This window comes from Carassius gibelio, chromosome B4, assembly GCF_023724105.1.
Source record: "Carassius gibelio isolate Cgi1373 ecotype wild population from Czech Republic chromosome B4, carGib1.2-hapl.c, whole genome shotgun sequence".
Lineage (NCBI taxonomy): Eukaryota > Metazoa > Chordata > Actinopteri > Cypriniformes > Cyprinidae > Carassius > Carassius gibelio.
The window spans coordinates 24,600,552-24,622,450 of NC_068399.1; the positions used below are offsets into that span (position 1 = coordinate 24,600,552).

The following is a 21,899-nucleotide window of genomic DNA, read 5'->3' on the forward strand; positions in this document are numbered from 1 at the left end:
ATGCCGGGACTTACCAATCAAAATGCAAACTTGCAATGACAGGAATATAGTTGTTGGCTCAAGTGACTAAATACTAGCCATAATAGCACTTTTATATTCAAGCACCTAAACATAAATGATGCCCGAGACTCTCTTTCAGTTATCATTAGAGTGAAATCTGCGCAGCGACTCAACGCTGAAGTCCAGGCTGACACTGTGGCCACGCCCATCACGTTGACTCGTCTTATGACCACCAGCAGCAGTAGCTAGCTAGCTGTTCGTTAAAACCGGGTGACTGCGGCGTCCGTGATCATTCATGTTCAACAGCAAGAGCGAGAACCTGAGAATCAAGACGACAAATAAAACAGGAAGCGGAATTAAAGCAACCTTCATTCGTGGGGACTCCAAGTGCGCTTGAGTTTTGCATTCTCTTCTCAACACCTTTGTGTTCTCTCTGGTGTCACACTAATAATATACAGAGTCTGCAAGTTTCTCATCCATTCTCAATGAACGCATCGCACTTGAAAACTGGCGGCAAGCTAAGCATGGGATTACTTTTGTAATGTGGATTGTAAAAGCCTTGGAAGAAAAATTTAATTTACTTCTCAACAATGTGACAGGACCTGCGTCCTGGATTCTCATATTTCTGGATATTCTGAAAATAATCGGCAACAGCTGAGAGACGCTATAACACACTTGCCGTGGATCTCAATCTCTCTGTCTCTCTCAGGTGTCTGCATGCGTGTTTTGGGACCAACATGGGATCCTTGTTGCCCCTATAGGTCGGACCCCTTGGAAGAAGCCTTTACTCATGTCTAACTTGCTTTCTGAGACCTTTTCCAATGCGTTTGCTAAAGTCCGCCTATCATCGGATAGGGTTTTAAAAAGATTTATTCGCCTTATAAATTCAATCATGAACTTTGCCGTCCGCGTGCTCCAGTTATTTCTTGTGACGCTTCTGTATTTTTCAGCTGTCAAGGTAAGTTTTATACGCTTGTGCATGTATAGTGAACGAACCCGACGTATTGGTTGAATTCTAAATAATGTTATTTCGAATGTAATGCGTCTGCGCCACTTTATTGGACGTCCTTGTGGGTCCCCTTGCGAGGTCACTGATCCAAGCTATTCAATCACTTGAACAAGCAGATCGGACCACCCCACAGTGAGCCATTTAACCCTGTAGACAGGAATTCACTGTATTCACAATCAGAGTCCATTCAACTGTTCAGAAGTTTGTGGTCGGTTTTGGTGAAGGCCTTATCATAACCACCTTAGTGATATTATTACGCTTTAAAGGCGCATGCAGCTCGAGTGACCGGGTACCAACACACCCGGCTTCTGGAGATCACAATGTTGAGATATCAATCATAGAAGTTACGATTTCTGCCAGCCTTCAGGGAAGTCTAACCAAACAAATTTATTCTTGACGAAATTTGAAACTTTCATTTCAGGGACATGCATAAATACAAATAGCAGTGTTCATCAGGCAGTTTAATGAGAAGTTTGTATTTACAGCAATTGGATAACGTGATTGTCAGCTATTCAGAAACAAAAATGATTTAAAACCAAATTTTAGTTGAGCCGGTCTGTTAAAGTGAGTAAAAGGCTCAGACAGGAGAGTAAAATAAAAAAGCTTCATTGAGAAATGCACATGGTCTCTCCATGGAGCTTTTGCGAAATATCAGAAAGTGAAATGCTCATAGGTCTCTAATGTAGAGTCCAAATCAAGTTCAGACTTCAATGCCTTAATTCTTTTTTATGAATGGTTTTCTGTATTCTACAGGTTAGTGTCAGGAACCATGCTGCAAATTAATTAATTTAATATATTTAAAAAGAAATTCTCAGAAAGCCCCATTTGTCTTTCATGTTGTTTCATGATTGACATCTTTTTATCTGTCTCTCATCAGGAGTCAAAGTCATGTTTCAAGTGAACTGCTTGCATGTCATTTTTTTTTTATCTTAACCTGAGTTTACTTGAGTCTGAGTTTCAAACTTCAGTTGTTGACAGGTTTACTTGAGCTACATTATATTTTAAAAATGCAATGTTTAACTGTATACACAAGCCAATAAAAAAAGTAATTATTTGCGATAGCCAACATTAATAAGTTTTATGATGAACTTTGGTTTTGAAATGAAATTAGGTAATTTGTTGCATCATCCTAAACCTGTGGTAATGCAGTGGTTAATAACTTGTCTAACCCGTTGGGACTCATTTGATTAACAATTGGCTATGAATAGGTATAACTGAAGAGTGTTTAACTATAAGCTTCTTCATTTTTTTTTTTTCTTTACCACAGAGTGCCTACATACCCTGGGAGGAAGGCAGAAGCACATATGACGGTGAGTTTCTTCTGGACCTGGAACTCAGTGGTGTCATCCAGAAACTGGACACATACAGATTCACTGAGTACAGTGCCTCCTACTGGACGGGTGAAGGAAAGCACTGCTGTGCCTTCAATCAAACTGTCTCCACATAGTTTCGGATTAATTTGTAGTATTTATTAGAATCTCACAAGCCAGTGTGGTTTGTAATTCTTCTCAACACGCAAACCGCCAAGGGATAATTTGGAGTCTGCATGCATTGCCAAATGTCTCATTGCTCAATCCTAACCCAGAGAACCAGACAACATTTTATTAAAATTGACTTTCCTTCCTCGTGCCAAAAAACAGACATGCAACTGTACAGAAAATATACACAGGTTACTTTAATGTGTTTTGGGGTGTTGCTTTTTTAGGCAGGCAGAGTGCAACACAAGGAATGTACATGGTTCATATGGACACCCATCTCAGTCACAAATTCTTAGAAGGGCTACCAGATTTCCAAACAGTGTTGGTTTTGAAGAAGACCGAAGACCATCTCGATCCCAGTGGTGCTACTTGGCCTGCATTTTTCACCCTTATTTCCCCTTTTTGTTTGAACTTGCAGTGGTGCCATTCATGGAGGTCTATAACAAGTCTCTCTGCCGTCCTCGAGAAGTGCTGGTGGAAATTCAACAGGAATACCCTGATGACACCGAGCACATCTTCATCCCGTCCTGCGTGGTTCTCACCCGCTGTGCTGGGTGCTGTAATGATGAGATGATGGAATGCACCCCTACCGTCACATACAACATTACCTTGGAGGTCAGAGACCCCTAACTTCCAGACTGTTGCTCCATTTTCTCTCTATTTTATTTCTTCCGCTATCCGTTTGAATCTCGTTAAGTCTGCTTTTTGGAAACCCTACACTTCTCTACTTTGTCTCCCACGCTCAAAGCCAACAGGGCTTCTCCTGAATAAGAGTAGCCAATTTGTAGTTTGTATTGAATGCAGCTTGCCTGTTTGTCTGTTTTAATGTTTTATTGCTTTTTTTCTTCTGTAGATTAAAAGAGTGAAACCGCTCCGTCATCAGGGTGACTTTTTCATGAGTTTTGCAGAGCACAGTGAATGCCAGTGCCGGTAAGAAGCCTCATTTTAACACGCATACATTCTAAGAGACATTTTTTATAGCTTATTATACCATAATTACCACGGACAAACCCTGTTCTTACCCCATTCCATTTTTAGAATTTATTTTCCTTATTTTTATTTAGAAATAAGTGTTACTACTGAACAGAATTAGACTTTTTACTGAGATTGTCCTCAAAGAAAAGCCCTTGGGGATAATTTAATAAAACTCACCCACTTTCTTTTGTCTTTTATTATTTTCTGCTCTATAATTATATTTCTTGCTGTGCGTTTGTCTGCTTCTGTACTCTTTTATATGTGTGCAGGTCTAATTATAAGTGTGCTTGTTGTGTGCACACAAACAAAACATGTTCACTAGTGCTTTTTTGCTGCTCTTTCACAGGGTGAAAAAAGATATTTCGGAGAAAAAAGAAAAGTAAGTGCTGTTGTTCTAGTGTGGGGATGTTGTATGTGTGTGCATGCTTCAGCTCTCGCTCGATCTTGTCATTTCTCCTGCCATCATTCATGCATTCAATCTCATTTCCTAATCTCTTTATCTCATTCACCCTTATCACCAGTAAGGTGTATTCCTTCCTATTTTTCTTTTCTTTCTGATCCTTTCCTCTCATCTCCAAGCTTTTCATGTTACATAAAGCCATAAAATCTGATGGTGAGAGAACAGTGGAGCTCTTTATTGATGTTGAAAAAGCGAACGGTGATTCAGATCTCGAAAATCATTAGTGGCACAATTGTCAAACTAAAGCTACGCAAAAACTAGGACTGGACGATATATCGAAGATATACGTGATATTTTTTGTTGGCAATATGAATTTAGAATATGTTTTTTATTTAAATGTAACATTTAACTATGTTTTCTAAAGAAGATCTGGAAACTCATTTTGTGTTTCTCTAGTTTAAGAACATTAAGATCTTTTCAAAGAAATTTATTTCAATGAAACAGTTCAGCTCTGATTTAAACATTTGTTTATCACTCAATAAATTAAATAAATGCATTCAGTGCTTTGATGCTTTGATATATAATCCTTATATATATATATATATATATATATATATATATATATATATATATATATATATATATATAAACATGTTTATTTTAAAGTACATATTTACTTTTTTTAGCATCTGCAATAACTGTTTAGTTGGAAGGTTTTCTCCCGAATTGAAAAAAGGACTTTATGAAAGTCTTTATAGAGCAAATACTGTATATGGAAGCTTTGTCATGCCACAGAGAAAAAGTTAATGGCAAACCTCACAGTTTGGACTTTTTTCTCGCAACTTTACTATTTCAGAAACAAATTCAGAATTGTGATGTATTATATATCAGACACTTCTTATCTCATAATTGAGACTTTTTCTCAGAACTGCGAGTTCATGAGATATGAAATGTCTGAATTGCGCGATACAACCTTGCAATTGCAAGTCAAGCTACATATGACAATTAATATAACACTTTTACTTAGTCACTTTTTTAACACTTTTTTTAGTCACCATTGAGTGTTTGTAATAACTTCTGTCTGCAAGTGTACTACAAGTGGTGCACAGTTGAGAACACTTAGTTGATCTTAAGAAGTACCAAATAATAATTTTTAGTATACTTTAAGTATGTTATGGAAGTTTACTTTTTCTACAGATGAACTAAGATACACTCTGACCCTTACACCACTATTTGATCTCACTCCCTGTTTGATGTCTTCATGTCATTGCACGCTGGCTTCTTAGGTGTAAATTCAGTCCCTCAGGTATGTAAAGAGCCGTGTGAACAGGTGTGTGAGTTTCGCCCTATAGTTCAATGCACTCGCCCCACATTCATCTCTAAGCTTTGCTTTATGATCCGAGGTTCACTGAGGTAAGAGAGGGATTTGTCATCTCTGAATTGTCTTTACATCCGGCAACAAGACAGCATTTTGTGCGTTTGTTTACGAGGCCTTTTCCACTCCTCAGATATATGGCAGCGGTGAGTCAACCCCCTCTCTGATGACGCCCTCTCGCCAGAGAATGCAGGCCGAATTGTTTGAAAGTTTACTGAAGTTGTCACTATTGCAGAGGGTGTTGATCTTGTGGCTGATGTGTTACGGGTCAGAGGTTATCTCTAGGGGGTTTAAAAGTTGAAATGCGTTCTGCTTCTGGTAAACAAGTGGCCCTTTGGCACAGAGGCTGTTCCTCAGCTTGTTCAACGACAACTGCCTCATAACATGATTGAATCTGACCTCGGAAAACAGTGAATGTAATCGTTGGTACATGTGTCAACATTACAGACCTGATGTTCTGTTTAAAGAGCTCCAACTACGTAACGGTTGAAAGAGACGCCTAAATTAGTCAATGTTTTTAGTCTCAATTGCATCTATACAGGACGTCTATTATCAATCCATTTATTTTCAACACGCATTGAAAAACCTATATTGGTCAGCCGCTCATGCAAATAACCATATACGGATCGCGGCACATCAGTTTGTTCTGTGATTGTGAGATAGGGGAAAGTTCACATTCTTGCTGCCTGACGTTACTGACGTGATATGCCAGGATCATCGGCTATCTGAAAGATAAATGGACGTGTATGTCACCAATACTGCGCATTAATTTCCTGATTGATCATTATAATGAAACAGCTTTTGCAGTTTCCGTAAGAAGTCTCGGCTAAACTTTATTTTAAGGTGTCTTTCTTACAGTGTAGTTATACATTTAAGAACTGAGTAATACAGTAAATTGTTAGGGTTAGGGTTAGGGTTTGGCTTAGGGTTACTTGCATATAATTATGCATAATGTATTGTTATTACAGTAGTAAGTACATGTAACAAGGACACCTTAAAATCAAGTGTTACCAAAGTCTCTAATATGTGTGAGTTAAAACTCGCTATTGGATGTTGAGCTTTGGGCGCAAATTGAATCATTTTGTCTCTGTTTTGGAATCCTAGTACAAACATCACTGACGCTTTTGAAGATTTAATGCCTTGTTTATTTATTGGAACGTCTTCGTGTGAGAGAATTTGAAGAATTGGCGAATTTCCCCAGAGTCTGGCTGGCTTTTTATTTTTAATTCACGTCTCACGGAGTTTGCTGTGGTGTCAGGCACTTATACAAGAATAAGAAGAGACATGTTTGCTGATGTGTCCATCTGGATCATTTTAGCACTGCGTTCACTGCAGTCTGACTGTGTTGGATGATCTTTTGCAACCACTCCGATTCAGTTTTTTTTTTTTCGATGTTCTTCTTTGTTTGTCATGTTCTCTTTCCAGAAAACCCCGGAAGGGCAAAGGCCAAAAGCGAAAGAGAAAGAAAAACCGTGAAAAAAAGCGGGATTTGTATGTCACCTCTGCGTTCGCCTCCTCTCACCTGCACCTGAGTGTGGCACTCTTGGTTGTCAAATTAATTTGGGAGGAGATTTTATGCCTCCTTTAATCAGTACATTCCTGTCGGACATTGTTAATTGCCATTAATCCATCAGCTCCTCCGCCACTTAATTAAAACTGACCATCCAATGAAACCACATGCCCAATCTCTGCTTTCTTAGAGCTTGAATCATTAATGCTAATGCACATGCTAATAACATTAACAAGTTTGGCCAAATAGTTTTTTGTAAAAACAGTGCAAACAAGTAGAGCGCAACCACCTGCTCTTTCAATCAGAATCATGTTCCCATTCATTCTCTTTAGCATTTCAAAAACTTAAGACCACTTAAGATTTCTAAGCCTACAACCGAACTGAGACAAATCACAGGACTACCACTTTTGATACGGACAACGCAAGTCTTTTATGAGAAAATGAACTATTCATCCCATGAAGCGTTGCGAATGATGCAATCCAAACAATAGCCACAATAAACTAACAAGTCTGACAAGTCAATTAATACAAGCGTAAAATAAATTATACAGAGACAGTTCATCTTATATGAGATGTTTATCATAGAAAAACCTAATATATACATTGATTGTGAGTATAGAAACTTCTTGGATTTCATCATTAGCAGTGTTTTATGGAAATAGTCGAAGCAACCTTTGAAAGGAGACCTGTTCTAATTTCCGAGGTTGGTTTTCAGAGAATCTTGCTTGTGAGTAGTGTTTCAGAAATGAAAAAGCAGCATTGCTTAACAGCTCTCTGAGCTCATAGGTCTGAGAAAATGAATGGGATTTCTATTTCTGGAACCCTACAGTTGCGCTCTATAGGTTGTGCCGCAGGACTCAATAAATCAAGCTCTATGATTGGAGGAGGTGGGCAGTGAGGAGGTAGCCGACATACAAACTCACCCGATCCACCCAGCATGCTTTCAGTCGATGGTACTAATCTATTACAATATTTGTGTCTGAATCACATACTTCTTTGTGCTGCTTACTGTTTTTGAGATGTTTTTTGTTCTCACGATTGTATGAGGACTTACCATCATTCTCGCATCACTTGTGTCCTCTCTGAAATATGAGAAGGATTGTGTGGGATGTCTTTTTAATTCATTGCTGTGAGTTTGGTCTTGTCATGCTGCGTGTGCTCTGCCGCGCAGCATTACGAAAGTCAAACAGCCTGTTTACTTTGGTGCTTCTCCCAGCAATTGGGAAATTAAATGTTTCAATAAGAATGAAAGGACGAAGAAATGCATACATGGGACAATCTGCTCCTGTGGGACTGATGCTTTTGAGGTCAGTATTTTCCTGAGGGCTGGGGTTTGGGTTTACATATTAAAAAAAAAAAATAATAATTTGAGGCTTGCTTGGACTAAGAGCATGAAAAACTATTCACTCTGAATTTTTGACATTCTCGGAGAAGATTTGGATTTCAATTTTGGATGCAATTTTGGATTTCACTTTTGGATGCAAAATCTTACAGTGCACTGAATTCATGCTAAAAACATCATTGACACAATTCTCTTGCTCTCACTGAAAATGGGTCATAAAACTATTCAGGGTATAAAAACATTCAGACTTTGTGTAAATAGGTTGTTGTAATTTAAAGTCAGGGTTAAATGTAGCATTTAGACTGTGGCTTTGATAAGCCTGTCCTCAGACAAATATTGGCTTCAGATAAGGTCAGTTGGCTCAAATATGTGTGAATCTTCCTCTTGGAGTCCAGTGTTTTGTACTGTAAATGTGTCCTGATGATCCTGATCCAACACTTCTTAAAGCAATAAACAGAAACACTGGATTTTCATGCACTGCTCTCTCTCTCTGACTTTTATTCCAGTGTGCTTTTCTGAAACAGATTATTGTTGCTGTCATTATTTTCTTGCATCATCTGAGCTTGCAGGTGCATGGCCACATCCTGCCTAACTTCAGCTATTCACCCTCTACAAATTCCCTTCGGACCCTCAGAAGGGGCAAAACCATTGTACCAGACGAGGGTGGCTCCAGAAACGTACTGCTTGACTTACCGAGTGCCTGTGTGTGTGTGTGTGTGTGTGTGTTTGAGTGAAAGTGTTTAATAATATTTGCCATGACTGTGTCAGCTGTAATCTCCCCCAATCCTTTTCCTTTTCTCTCATTGTGTCTCTTTTCAGTAGTCAGTGTGAGCCTTGCTGTTCTACGTGCTCTGAAAGGAGAAGAAGGTTGTTTGTTCAAGACCCCGAGACGTGTCAGTGCTCCTGTAAATACTCTGAAGCCGACTGCAGGTCTAGACAACTAGAACTCAATGAAAGAACCTGCAGGTGTGTTTGTGAATCTACACTTTCTTGTGAACCTACACATGTTAGTACAAGACTGGCCTTCCTGTTTTTGTATTGTCATATATATCCCTATGTGTTGCTCTTTCATCTAAAGCAATAATTCAATCAGTATTCTCGACGTTATTTACCTTAATGACATTCTTGGAGATGTTTGGTTGAATGTTCATGCTGCACTTTTCCATACTTCCACTTCTTTAAATGACAGCTTTGTTTTATTTCTCCTAAATTTAGTTGGAAAAAAATGGAAAGATAAAATTTCGTGAGAAATTGAGATGTTTAAATCTGACTACAGTTCTAGACATTGGCGCATTTCTTCCGAAACTTTAAAAGATCACCTTTTAGACAGGTGAAATCTTCCTGTCTAGAGTAAATAATTGAGATGTTCATGTATGATTTTTCCACCTTCCCAGATGTGACAAACCAAGGAGGTGAACCCAACTGAACTTGAGAAACGGACTCTGACATGAAGGATTATTTCACAGTAATTCACAGCACTTTGAACTTTGCTCTCATTATTCCGTCCCGGAGATACTGAGCGAATGAAGTGAAGAGGTTCAGGGGAGGTGGGGGCTTAACAGTCAATGAAATGTTCTCTCTGTATATGTTCATGATTTTCATGTGTGTGCGTGAAGCGAAGCGAGAGACTGAAAACACAGGATTTGAATTGCTGCTAAATGTTCTTCGGAAAAGCCCTGTGTAAACGTTTCTGATCTCGGCTGGCGTGCGTAAAGTCGTACTCGAAATCACTCACTGAGACACATCACTGGATTTGGGTCTACTGTGCAGTTTTTCATGTGAATCTAAAGGACTGCAACGATGCGTCGGCGTCCAGCACACGCTGTGGAATCATTCCTCCCAGCACGTGAACACTGAGAACAATGCGTGTGTTTTAGAGACGGACAAATGATTGGAGTTTTGACGGAAGGCTAAACTGATTCTGTCGCTGGAATGTCACGCCGTGGAAACCCGCCGGCCGCTGTAGTAAATGTTTGCTCTGGCCTTGACGAGGCAAACACAGGAGGATTTTGGTCACATTCACTCCTTAAAGGGATATTCATTCTTTGACATGTTTGGAAACCACTTTGTGTAGATTGTGTGATTAGATTTCATGCTTCCACACTACTGGGGATTTAAGATGACTTTTTGAATTTAAATCCAAATCTATTTCCCTAAGCAATTCAGTAATTTATATATTTTTTAGAATATTTTCAATATATTCTATCTCTTTGTATTTAATTTGACCTATTTATGTGCAGTGTTATCTTAAAATGGATCTTCTCACCCTTTATTGTCTGCAAACCTTCATGGCTGTCTGGAGTTTTAAAAAAAAGAAGCTTTTCATACTGGTTTATTTTCTGTAGATGAACAGAGAAACATTCCTAATACTGATCAGTGAGTCGTGTTGCCAACTGCCTTGACTTTGCCGCCTTGCTGCAGATGTGTGTGTGCCGTGTGGTCTCTAACAAACAAACCGTGTAAATGTGATTTCGTGTGCATATGTTTGTGTGCGTGCATGTGTGAGTACGAGTCAGTCACATTTAAACTGAATAACAAATATAGCAGCCAAATGTAAATATAGGCCAAACCCACGTCACCATTGACTTCTGCTATAATAAGATCTAACAAGCTGAAACAGTTGCTCAGATGTGGTCCGGTCTGATTGGAGTTTTACATTATTTATTTACTCTATGTAAATATGTTAAATATTAACAACTTTTTGTGTGTCTGTGTAATGTAGTACAGCATATTTATTTTCAAATTATATTGCCTTTTTTCTATAAAATTTTGTTTGAAAACTCTTGATGTGTTACAATTTCATGAAAACACCTTGCACAGCTGTTTATCTGGTTAGTATTTATTCATTGCAATATAGAATCCAGTGTTTAAGATCCTTTTGGAGTTACCAGTCAGCTATTTATTACAGATTTCAAAAGTAGGCTATATTCTTGAGTAACTCATGAATTCAGAAGCATGGCCATTCAGGAGCATATTTGACCTTATTTCTTGTAGTCCAGTCACACCGAACCTAATGAAAATGATCAGCATCTGTCCATTCAGTTCAAAATGGTCCCAAAACATGGATGCATGATGATTCTGCATGTCCCTGTTGTCTCCACATTGCATTGGCCACATCCCATTTCTCAGTTTCTTCTTCTTCCTGTTGTTGGGTTTAACACTTTTCAATGACGTTGTTCAAAGTCACTGGCTTGAAGTTCATTCTGAGCTGCAGGTGTTTCTCAGGGTTCCTTTACATTCAGATGACACTATATTCAATGGAAAGCCGTTCACACTGAAATTTAATGAGTGTATTTGAGAAACAAGTTCATTCCATTTTGGCAGGAACAGAATTGCTTGTGCTCCCATAATAATTACTACATTTCACAACAACTTTGTATATCACACTTACGTCAGTAAATGCATACCACCGTTAACAATACTTCATTATTTTATTAGTTGTTTGAGATGATGCCTAGAGCTGCATCACTTACAGATTCCACTTTAAAACCATATTGTGGTCCAGAATTTGTCCTCCACATGGTTCAGTTCAGTCTCGGAGAACATTATGTAGGAATGTTTTGGTTTGTTAAACTCTATAAAAAAACATGTTCAACTAACCATTACCATTACAGAAATTTCCCATCTGTCTCGTTAAACCTGAGCTGAGAGGTCCATGTGATCATCAGAATGGCAGCCATCAGTGGATCAGTGTTAATGAGGCTTAAGTTTAAGAGCGGTTTGTGGAACAGTTTGCAGTGTTTGTTTTGAAACCGCTGATTTTAACCTGAGCGGCGCTCTGCTCATACTAGATTAGCCGATATGTTTGACATAATATAACCACGTGAAGCACTTAAGAACAGCAGCTTTACACTACCTATGAAATATAAAATAACCCTCTTGCCGCCCTGCCCTGCCCTACCCTGCCCCCACCTGCACAGGCCCCTCGGCCGCTTAAATACCCCAAGAATGTTGTAAGTGACTTAAGATGTGATTAGAGGAGGAATTTTGGGGTGGCAGGTTCACGTCTCCCCGCGTAAACTGTCACTTTAGTTGGATCTACCAGTGAACTTTACCCCTTCGATTTAACTTAGAGTTAAATAGCATGAACCGGGAGGCTGCAGGTTTAAGTCTCAGATTTTCTTTAATGCTTTTCATCCAGTCAGACAGGAGGAGGTTCATTTTCATAAAGGTAACCATGTCCCCATGACTTGTTACTGATATAATGAACGAAGATATTGCACTTATTATTCATGTTATTGTGAACACTTCATATGTTAACATGAAATAAGAACGGATAGTACTTCTACAACATTTATTAATGAATTTCATATGCTAATACATTTTTTAAATCAGAAGTATCCGTCACATGTTATTTTAAAATCAGATTATTGCTATTAACTAACTACAAACAAGACTTTTGCCTCAATAAACTCTTAATAACTGCTTGTAAATAGTAACATGGTAACGTTAACAGAGCCTTCGTTTGAAGTTATCTGGTTCTTCTAAACATTATTTATTGAACACTTGATCACACTTTAAATCAAATTCTCACTATTAACAAATCATTAACTATGACTTTTGTGTCAATAAACTCCTAATTATTGTACATTTTGAGGCTTTAATTAGAATCAAATTACACTTAAATCTTGCTTTAACTGAAATAAAATAGCCTATGCACAATTACTTTTTGCCTCAAGTTTCTATTCAGCCTTCTTGTGCTGTTTCTGGCATTACATGGTCCAACATTTCCTACATTTTGTGAGAAATAAATGCCCTTATACTGGCCTTCTCAAGCTGATTCAACTCTTTTACAGGAAAAATCTGTGCAATTGTGACTACATTATGCGTAGTGTGTCTAGTTTTGCTAGCTTACTGACAGTGCTTTGCCCTAAAACACTGAACCATGAAATAACTACTGATCAAGAGAACTTTAATAAAAAAATACAATCTGAATTTAATTGCACTCAACTGCCATAAAAACTGTGCTGTTCTTCCATAACTGATCAGCTGTCAGTTCAAATGATATGAACTCTAAACTTACTGTGAAATCTTTTTGCAGTTACTTTGAAAACCACTTATTTTGGATACACACATCTGCCGAATGCATAAATGTGCGTAAATGCATCTACCAGGCACAAATGACTGAGAACGAGTCCAGAATTTGGTTTGAGATAGACTGGGATGTCTTACAGTTCTTGAGATTGATTTTATTGTTAAGCAAGCAGTCATAAATTGGTCCCATGCTGTGTAATTGTCAAGTCACTGAAAACAAACTGGAATTCACCCTGGTTTCCAGCAGTGTGGCGTGACCAAGGTCTGCGTCTTTAAAAATCAGAGGCAGTCCACACCCTACAGTAGAGACGTGCACTCTGTCAGGAACATACAACCTTCCAATGGCATCATTACTCATCTGTCCACGTCTCACACCTGTGTGTGTGTGTGTGTGTGTGTGTGTGTGTGAGCATCAGATTAGGTGCGTGCTCACTCACACATACTACCTTACCACCATTAAGTCATCAATCCCATAAAACATGCGGCTTTATTTGACATTTTCTTGGCATTGTTTTCAGAGAAAGGAAATGCCTTCTAGGAAACTGATTTGAAGAGCGGGAGTGATTAAATTATCAGTTTGAGATTTCCTCATCAGCCTTTCTGATGGAAAGCTTTGTGGATTAAACGTTCACTTTAGAGACAAATGCTTTATAGTTCAGAGTCAAATGCACATGTTTTGGATTGTTTTCTGACAGCCTGTGTCTAATTCACTTAAGTTTGCTAACAGATAATAAGGTTTGTAAAAAGATCATGATGACGTATTGAATTTGAACTTGGATCCCTTCCGTGAGAAATGAGCTTTGATCATTCTGACAAAACACTATTACATTGTATAAAAAAACAAACAACAGTTTCCCACAATCAAACAGGAATCAAAGTGGTTCTATTACAAGAGCCACATTTGAGCAATAGTAGAAAGCTAATTATTTGTTGTGCAGCTTGAGGCAAAAACAACAACAACACCACTGACGGCGCCCAAAATATCACAGATATTTAAATTGAAGATTGTAATGATGATAGTGCATTTCTCAGGCTTTGTCTGCTATACCGTTCAATATAATCAGCTTCTATCAGCCCTGTGTAATTATGGTTTTTTTGCAAGTGCCAGATCTGTCAGACTAGATTTGCATTTACTGTCTTAGAGCCAAGTGATTTTATAAGTGTATTTTTCAAAACCCCCTAAAAAAACATCTGAACTAATGCCAAAATCTACACAGCTTAGAGCTGTCTAGTCAGTCATATTGTTTAAAAAGTGATTTGCAGCTATTTTTGAATTCATTTTACAATTATTAGCCATAATTGTTTAGATTATGAATGTGTTTTATTAAATTGATTCAGATTTTATTTTACAAAAATTATTCCTTAACAGAAATTCAATAACAGAATACATATTGCTGTCTAAAATTAGTACAAATTTAGAAGCTATTTAAAAACCAATGCAAATTTTTTATTATTTATTTCATTTATTAACAGTACATTTTTCAGAGCCCATTTAGATGTAATAATATAATATAATATAATATAATATAATATAATATAATATAATATAATATAATATAATATATTTTTTTATTAAAATATAAGTAACATTCCAACGGGTGATACATTGTTTCCCACAATTTTGAATCCAGTTTAAATACCACATTAAAAAGCACTTCTGGGGGATAAACCACTGCAAAAAAAATATAAATGCCTACATAAATGAATCATAGAATGAGTCAAACAATGAGTCACGTTCAGACCGTAAGGTTTTTCAATCCACACTTTACCCTGGATAAACGTCTTTTAAACCCGGGTTTCAAGCAGTGGGTTTTGAAAGTGGGTTCGTTTTTCTACTCCGACTTCCCAATTTCGTTTAAGAAGATAATTGTTATGCATTAAGCTGATGTCGTGCTTTTGAGAGGACAAGAGAGGGAATTTTGGTCAAATGCGATGTAAGTAGGCATGGAACATATCTGTGAAATGACTCCAGTGTGTGGAGTGAAGCCCAAGACTGATCCTCTCTCTGAGTTGAGTCATGCTTATTTTCCCTGCATCTCGTCCTCTGAACCTCTCTCTCCTTCCACGTCTTTCTTACACCAAAGATAAACAAGCAGTTTTTCTTAGATCACACATTTTGGAAATGGTATAAACAACCAGCGCACACTCAATCAACATCTGCAAGACTAAACACACAGTCGTCCACACACACAAACACACAGAGACAAATTCTCTCATTTGCACTGAAATAAACACTCAGGGTTTCTCTAGGCTCTCGTCTGTCTGTCTTTATACTTGTTGAATCTCTGTGAGTTTAAAGTGTAGATTCAAGTCTTTGCTGGGCTTTCCACACTTGAAATTGTAAGCGTAGAGCCCTGGGTTATCTTATTCCACACTTTCATTCTTTGAGTCAGTTCATCCTGGTAGATTTCACTTGTGCAGTTGTAAACCTTGTCTACCTAGCTAACATTATGAGAATGTTACTATGTTCTTCAAGAGAACCTGTTGGGTCTCCTGCTGTGCAGCCACAGTTTATTTTTTCCTCTTAGATGCTGAAACTAAAAGGAAAGTCTGTGTATTTAATAAGAGAAGCACTGAGACAGTTTAGTATTGGTTTGAAAGATCTTAAGCACAGTTTGAAAAACCTTAGAGTGTGACTCATTATGAACCATTTGGCTGCAATATCTCTTAGAGGGTAAAAATAGAGGAAAAAGGAAGAAAGAGTTCCGTCCGTTTTTGAATCAGTTTTAGGCCTGAGTTCATTGTCTCTGAGTGACAGTGTGTAATATTGTGTGTGTGCTGACAGCACTCTTTAACAGATGCTGTTGTCTGTCATATTGTCTCATTTCTGTCTCGTGTGTGTGATGTGTGATGTCAGTGAGTGATTAGTCTGTTGTGTTGCTATGAGACCAGTTTAAGGCATTCCACACATATTCTATCGAATCCTTCAGTGACATGAGATTAGTGTCTCTTTCGAGGGCTGAGCTGATCTCAGAGTTTCTGTGTTTGGGTGTTCCCACATTAAAAATGATTGAAAGCGCCTCAATGGTAAATAAAGTGCTCTCGTCGTGTGTGTGTGTTTATTTGTGTGCATATGTTTTTGGTTATTATAAGAACCATATTCAAGTCATTAGAAGTTCTTTGTTTTTTTTTTCTTTCTTTTTTTTCTTTTTTCTTTTTTTTTGCTTTTGGAAGAATCTATGTTCATTTTTGACTCCAGTTGAGGTATAAAAAAGTTTTTCACCTGCACACAAGGTGGTTTGTTATTAAAACCAACATACAACTGATTATTGCAGTATGATCTACAAGAAAATAAAACTGAATTAAAAAAAAAAATAATCAAAAAATAATCAAATTAATAATATAGTATGATAATACATTTTATACCATGATGTATAAAGAATGTAAACTTTAAATAATATATATATATATATATATATATATATATATATAATATTAGAAAAGAGAATTACAGGAGTCACTCACAATTAAAAATCACAATGCTAAAAGTAATTTTATTTTATTTCTCTTGATTTTGGGATGAAATGTGACTTTTCCTCACTAATCCTTCAGTAATTTGCATCATATTGCTTGTAATATTTGATTAATTACATATATTAGCCTTTAATCAGCTTTCAATTTTGTTTTCAACTTTTTTTACCAAATGAGCAAGCCAGAGTCTGTCATGACATGTTTTCCCGAATCGAAGTAGCCAGCCGTTTTGCATCAGCATCAGAAATATTAAGCTTCGAATAAGCTTCGAGGTAGTGTGATTCAGATATTTATGGCTACTAAACACCATAACAGCTCTGGTGTTTCCATGAAGTCAACACTGAGCGGTACAGCTCATCAGAGTTTATCTGAAGTGACACAACTGCTTCCCAAGCCAGGCTGAAGTCACAGGTGAAACACAGAGAGGCATCTGTGCTTGGGTGGTCGCTGAGATGCACTAAATCGCTTTCAGAGACCATCTGCAATACACTGTTTTGTTCAGCCACATGCAGAGGGAAATGTGTTGATGTGTTTAGTGAATGGCCAGCTGAAATAAAGTGTGTTGAATGTTAATCTATACTCAGTGAAATCAGACAAACACAACACTTCTGCACAGAGCTATATGAATGTTTACAGCACACCATATACAGTGTGATGCCCCATAAAATAATCTTTGTAATTTATGTGTTTGTGTACCTACTAAAATCTTCTTTTAGAGACGTTTTATAAAAACAAATTCATATACACCCCCCCAAACCCCCCCCCCCCCAACACACACACACACACCATTGTTACTTGAAATAAAACATATTTTAACTGAAAAAAATTGTAAACAAACTAAACACAACAAAATTGACAAAATTATTGAAACTTTAGCTAAAATGAATATAAAACAAAAATGGAAAATGGAAAAATAAAAACATTCAAAATATTAAAAACAACCACAATACCATTTCAATGATACTAAAATAACACTGTAGTTTACTTTTGGCCCCAAATTGGCTTTTCTATACTATTTGCTACATGTTTTCATGAATTAATGAGTTGTTGATATTTGACAGCGAGTAAGAAGTGCAGGAAGGAAATCTTAACTAACTTGAAGGGATTATTCACCCCAAAATGAACTTTTTGTCATTATTTACTCACCCTCATATTGCTTGAATCACATCAGGTTTGAACATGTGGATTTCAAAGCTGGGTGGAAGGCAAGATCTTCAGTTAATCATGACTGTGATCTGACTATTTCTGTCACAAAATTATTGAATGACTTCAGAAGACTTTATAGTACTTTTTTTTATTTTTATTGTATTGCAGGGATGGTTACACGATTTAATGTAAATGTTCTTTATTAGCATGAACAACCTTTAACATCCTTAGAATCTTTCTATTTCAAAACATATTTTAAAATGTTCTTTTAAGGGAATAATTCACCCAAAAATGATAACTTGCTGAAAGTTTACTCACTCTCGGGCATTCCAAGATGTAGATGTGTTAGTTTCTTCATCAGAACAGATTTGGATAAAATATAGCATTACATCACTTGATCACCAATGGATCCTCTGCAGTGAATGGGTGCCGTCAGAATGAGAGTCCAAACAGCTGATAAAAACATCCCAAAATGTACCCAAATATGGGTCAATTAAAAAAAATATATGATGCAAATGTTGAAACTAGAGATGTATCTTGCTTAGTTCTGATAAAGCAGCTGCATTGAACACACCTGTCTGAGTTTGCATCCCTATAACTCAAGAACTATTAAAGATAAGATCGCAATATGATTTTAAATTCTATTTCTTAATAAACTTTTCTTTTGGAATTTTTGGCTCTGAATCCCAGGTGAAAATTCCCATTCTGACCCCCCCCCCACACACACACACACCCTCTACAAAATAGTGGATTACTCAGCAAATATTCATCCATGGCATTTAATATTTGGCTTTCATCACTATGTCACTATGCAAAATCCAGAATTTGATCTTGTGACCTCTGGTTGAGTTCACAGGGAATGACCCAATTTCGAGGTTATGTCAGTTATGTCAGTTAAACCATGGACACCACATCTCAAAATATCAAATGTCTCAACTGAAACTGACCAGTGTGTGTAGAAACGAAGAGAAAGATCAGCCAGTCAGACACATTGTGTGCATGTCTCTGGAGTCATACCGCAAGCACAAACATTTGTGCCCCGGTGGCTGGAGGTCTGACTGACAGGCCTTAATCTGCATCTGTGGGTGTGCATGTATGTTTATAAAGGTTATGAAGAGTTTTTGGTGCTCGGCCAGGGTTCAGGTTGTATCTGGACACTTTGAAACGGACCGGTATGCGATCAGCTGTGCCGAGAGTGCAGAGTATCTGATTCCTTCAGTGGAGACACACAGAGAGGCTGAACACACACAGATCTCATTAGCCTTTGCTTTGTTGCTGTAATCATGTAGCACATTAAAAATAGATCAAAATTGATGGATGCAAAAGTACCTTCTAGACACAATTTGTCCTTATCTGTATAAACACACATGCACACACACCAGAGAGAGAAAGGTGCACTATAAAGATGTTTGCTTCACCTTTGCATGAACAGAATCAAAGCAGAACAGCAACTTTGTAATAGATCAACTCAAAGTATGTGACCCATATACCGACATGACCTCAGCACTTCACCGGCAATATCTGACTTTTACTGAGTCTGTTTCTGTCTCGCTCTTTATTAAACACTTTCCAAAAAGCACACACACAGGGTTTTATGTTGTGAAAATGATGTAACATTTTCACTTTAAGATGAAACATTTTTATTGTCAGATGTTCACAATGTTGTATTTTGGTTCTATAATTATTATTTTTTTAATGGTCATTGCCAAAATGCATCTTACAGCAGTTGTTCCTAATTAGCGATTTTTTTTTTCTTCTTCTTCTTCAGGATCCACATTTTATATTGGACATTAAGTGGGGACCCACAATTTTTTTGCAATGCAAATGTAAACAAACATGTCCTTAAAACCTAATTGCTATTGCAATTATTAATATTGTTGTTGTAATGTGTTCAGATTTCATTACTTTATTTTGGAAAAGCTCAACATACTTTATGTAGGCTTATCTTCAGAGTTTTTGGTTTGCTTCTTTAAATGTTGTATATTTTTAGCCAATAATATGCAGCACAAAACACATTGTGGCCAGAACATTTTTATTCCTGCTGCAACTGAATCCATATTTAATATAATTTTTGGCTTTTCGTCTACTTTGTGAAGCTTTACTCATTTTCTTTGAGGAATAACATCTGCCCAGGATAACATCTGGCTAATTTGACTAACTTCTACAAAAGTGACATTGTGCACAAACAATGAGTTTGATTAGATGCACAACCTTTGACATCAATAACAAAGATATGGTAAGCATTTTCTCCTCCCTTTCTAAAGATGATAAGCCTGTTTATTTTCCCATCGTGCATCATTTGCTGCATTGTGTGGAATATGTTGCATGTTGAAATATATTATTAGAATAGCATTGTTTTTCCAAGAACAGAACAGACAGGATAAGCATTTTTGAAAACATGTTGTTATTTTTAAAGCCTAAACAAATCTTTTCAAAATGTTTTCACTAAGTTTTATTGTGGCTGCATTTTTTTTTACCTATTAAATGAGCAGCAAAGCGCCAAATTAGAATGATTTCTGAAAGATCACGTGACTAATTACAATTACAATTTAAAATGTAACAGAAAGCAGTTATTTTAAATATTAATAATTATATTTCACAATATTTAAATCTTTACAGTATTTTGTGACCATAATAGACCATAATAGACTTCTTTCAAAAACATCTTCTACAAATCAACTTCTCATTGTCTCTTGCTTCAGTTTCTATGTTTAAAGCAACCTAAATGCAATCTAAATGCAACATTGTGAAGATGTTTTCCTGCAAGCAATGCAACCCCACGAAATTAAATTTGTTTACAATTCAAGTGAGCGAGTGAGTCAGTGAGTGAGTCAGTGTGTGTGTGTTACTTGCACCTGCTGTCACTCACTCTGACACACAAAAGAAGCCCTCTCTCTATGAAAAACTTTCTCTTTCATTTGCAATATCCCTTTATTAGCGTCCTCTCACCTTACAGACCTGTGACCCTTTTGTGTGTGGTGCTTAGGGACAATGTCATCACTGTGGGCCTCAGAGATGGAAAAATGACAGGGCTATGCAGGGGGCCGAGAGTTCCTGGCTGTAACGTGACCCTGCAGATGCTTCAGTCATGCTTGCTATGAGAGGCCTCTCCATGGGCCTCATCCCCCTCCTCTGGGGTCCGGATGGCCCGACCACCACTGCTGGGGGTTTGGCTGGGAGCACGTGGGATGACCGAACAACACGGAGGTGAGTTATAACCTCTGGCAGACCATCACAGAGTCTTTCTCTGTGTGTGTGTGTGTGTGTGTGTGTGTGTGTGCATGTGTGTATGTCGGGTAAATGTAGCCTGATCTCATATGTCATCCCAAATGCTCTGAGAGAGAAGAGGGTGAAAGAGTAAGAGAGAGGGACAGAAATAGGGGGAAGGAGAGAGGAAATGTTTGTAGATGTCACTGAGGTTACAGTCACACTGCAGCAGAAGACGATCGAAACATATACAGTACTACAACTACAAGTGAATTTAAGGCTTTTTAGTTGGTATTAGCTGTATGAACAAAATATTTTTAATTTATTTTTCATTACACAAATATATAAACATTCTAAAAATAAGATACATTTACATAAGAAGTAAAATGACTGTTTGGTCTACTAGATATTAATATTAGATATTATGTGCTTAAAAGAAGAAAAATGTCTGTAAGTACAGTAAGGAAAAAAAAGCGAGAGAAAACATGATTATTTTTCTTAAACCACTACTATTTTTTTTTTCTTGTTTAAAGCATTTACTCAATTTCGATGCATTTATATAAATATACCAAATATCTTCTTTCACATGAATGTATCTTGATTTAAGAATCTTTAGATATTTGGAATAGAAAACAAGAAAAATTCCTTAAAAAAAACAAAAAACAAAACGTTTATTTCCGAAAAGTTTATAAGCCGATAGAGCTGAGGATCGCAGCGGAGCTGGAGGTCGTGACACCAGTCCAGGTGTGAGAGCCGGCTACGGAGCCTGCCACGAGGGAGAGAGCCGTGGAAGCTCCACCCCTGCACTGTGCCTGAGGGTGAAGTGTATGGCGCGACGAAAGTGGCAAAATGAAGGGGAGAGGGCTCTAGCCCTTGAATCCTGTCCATAGAGCCCCTCCGGTGCCCACTCCAAGAAAGTGCCCTCAAGTGTCCGCTCCTCCATACTTTATCC

The 21,899-nt window shown here is 37.4% G+C and overlaps 1 protein-coding gene across 6 annotated transcripts; it reads left to right on the forward strand.

Moving 5' to 3' along the window:
* Window positions 1–224: 224 nt before the first annotated feature.
* Window positions 225–10,872, forward strand: LOC127956441 (vascular endothelial growth factor A-A). Of its 6 annotated transcripts, none has more exons than XM_052554326.1 (8): window positions 236–958; window positions 2,277–2,319; window positions 2,906–3,102; window positions 3,341–3,417; window positions 3,809–3,841; window positions 6,663–6,728; window positions 8,909–9,055; window positions 9,484–10,872. In XM_052554326.1, the coding sequence occupies exons 1-8, from the start codon at window positions 791–793 to the stop codon at window positions 9,503–9,505; spliced, it is 753 nt and encodes a 250-aa protein (XP_052410286.1). In that variant the 5' UTR covers window positions 236–790; the 3' UTR covers window positions 9,506–10,872. The 6 variants fall into 6 exon arrangements, with proteins under 6 accessions (XP_052410291.1, XP_052410286.1, XP_052410287.1 ...); XM_052554327.1 differs by having other exon boundaries at window positions 8,912–9,055; XM_052554328.1 differs by lacking the exon at window positions 6,663–6,728 and having other exon boundaries at window positions 239–958; window positions 8,912–9,055.
* Window positions 10,873–21,899: the final 11,027 nt, after the last annotated feature.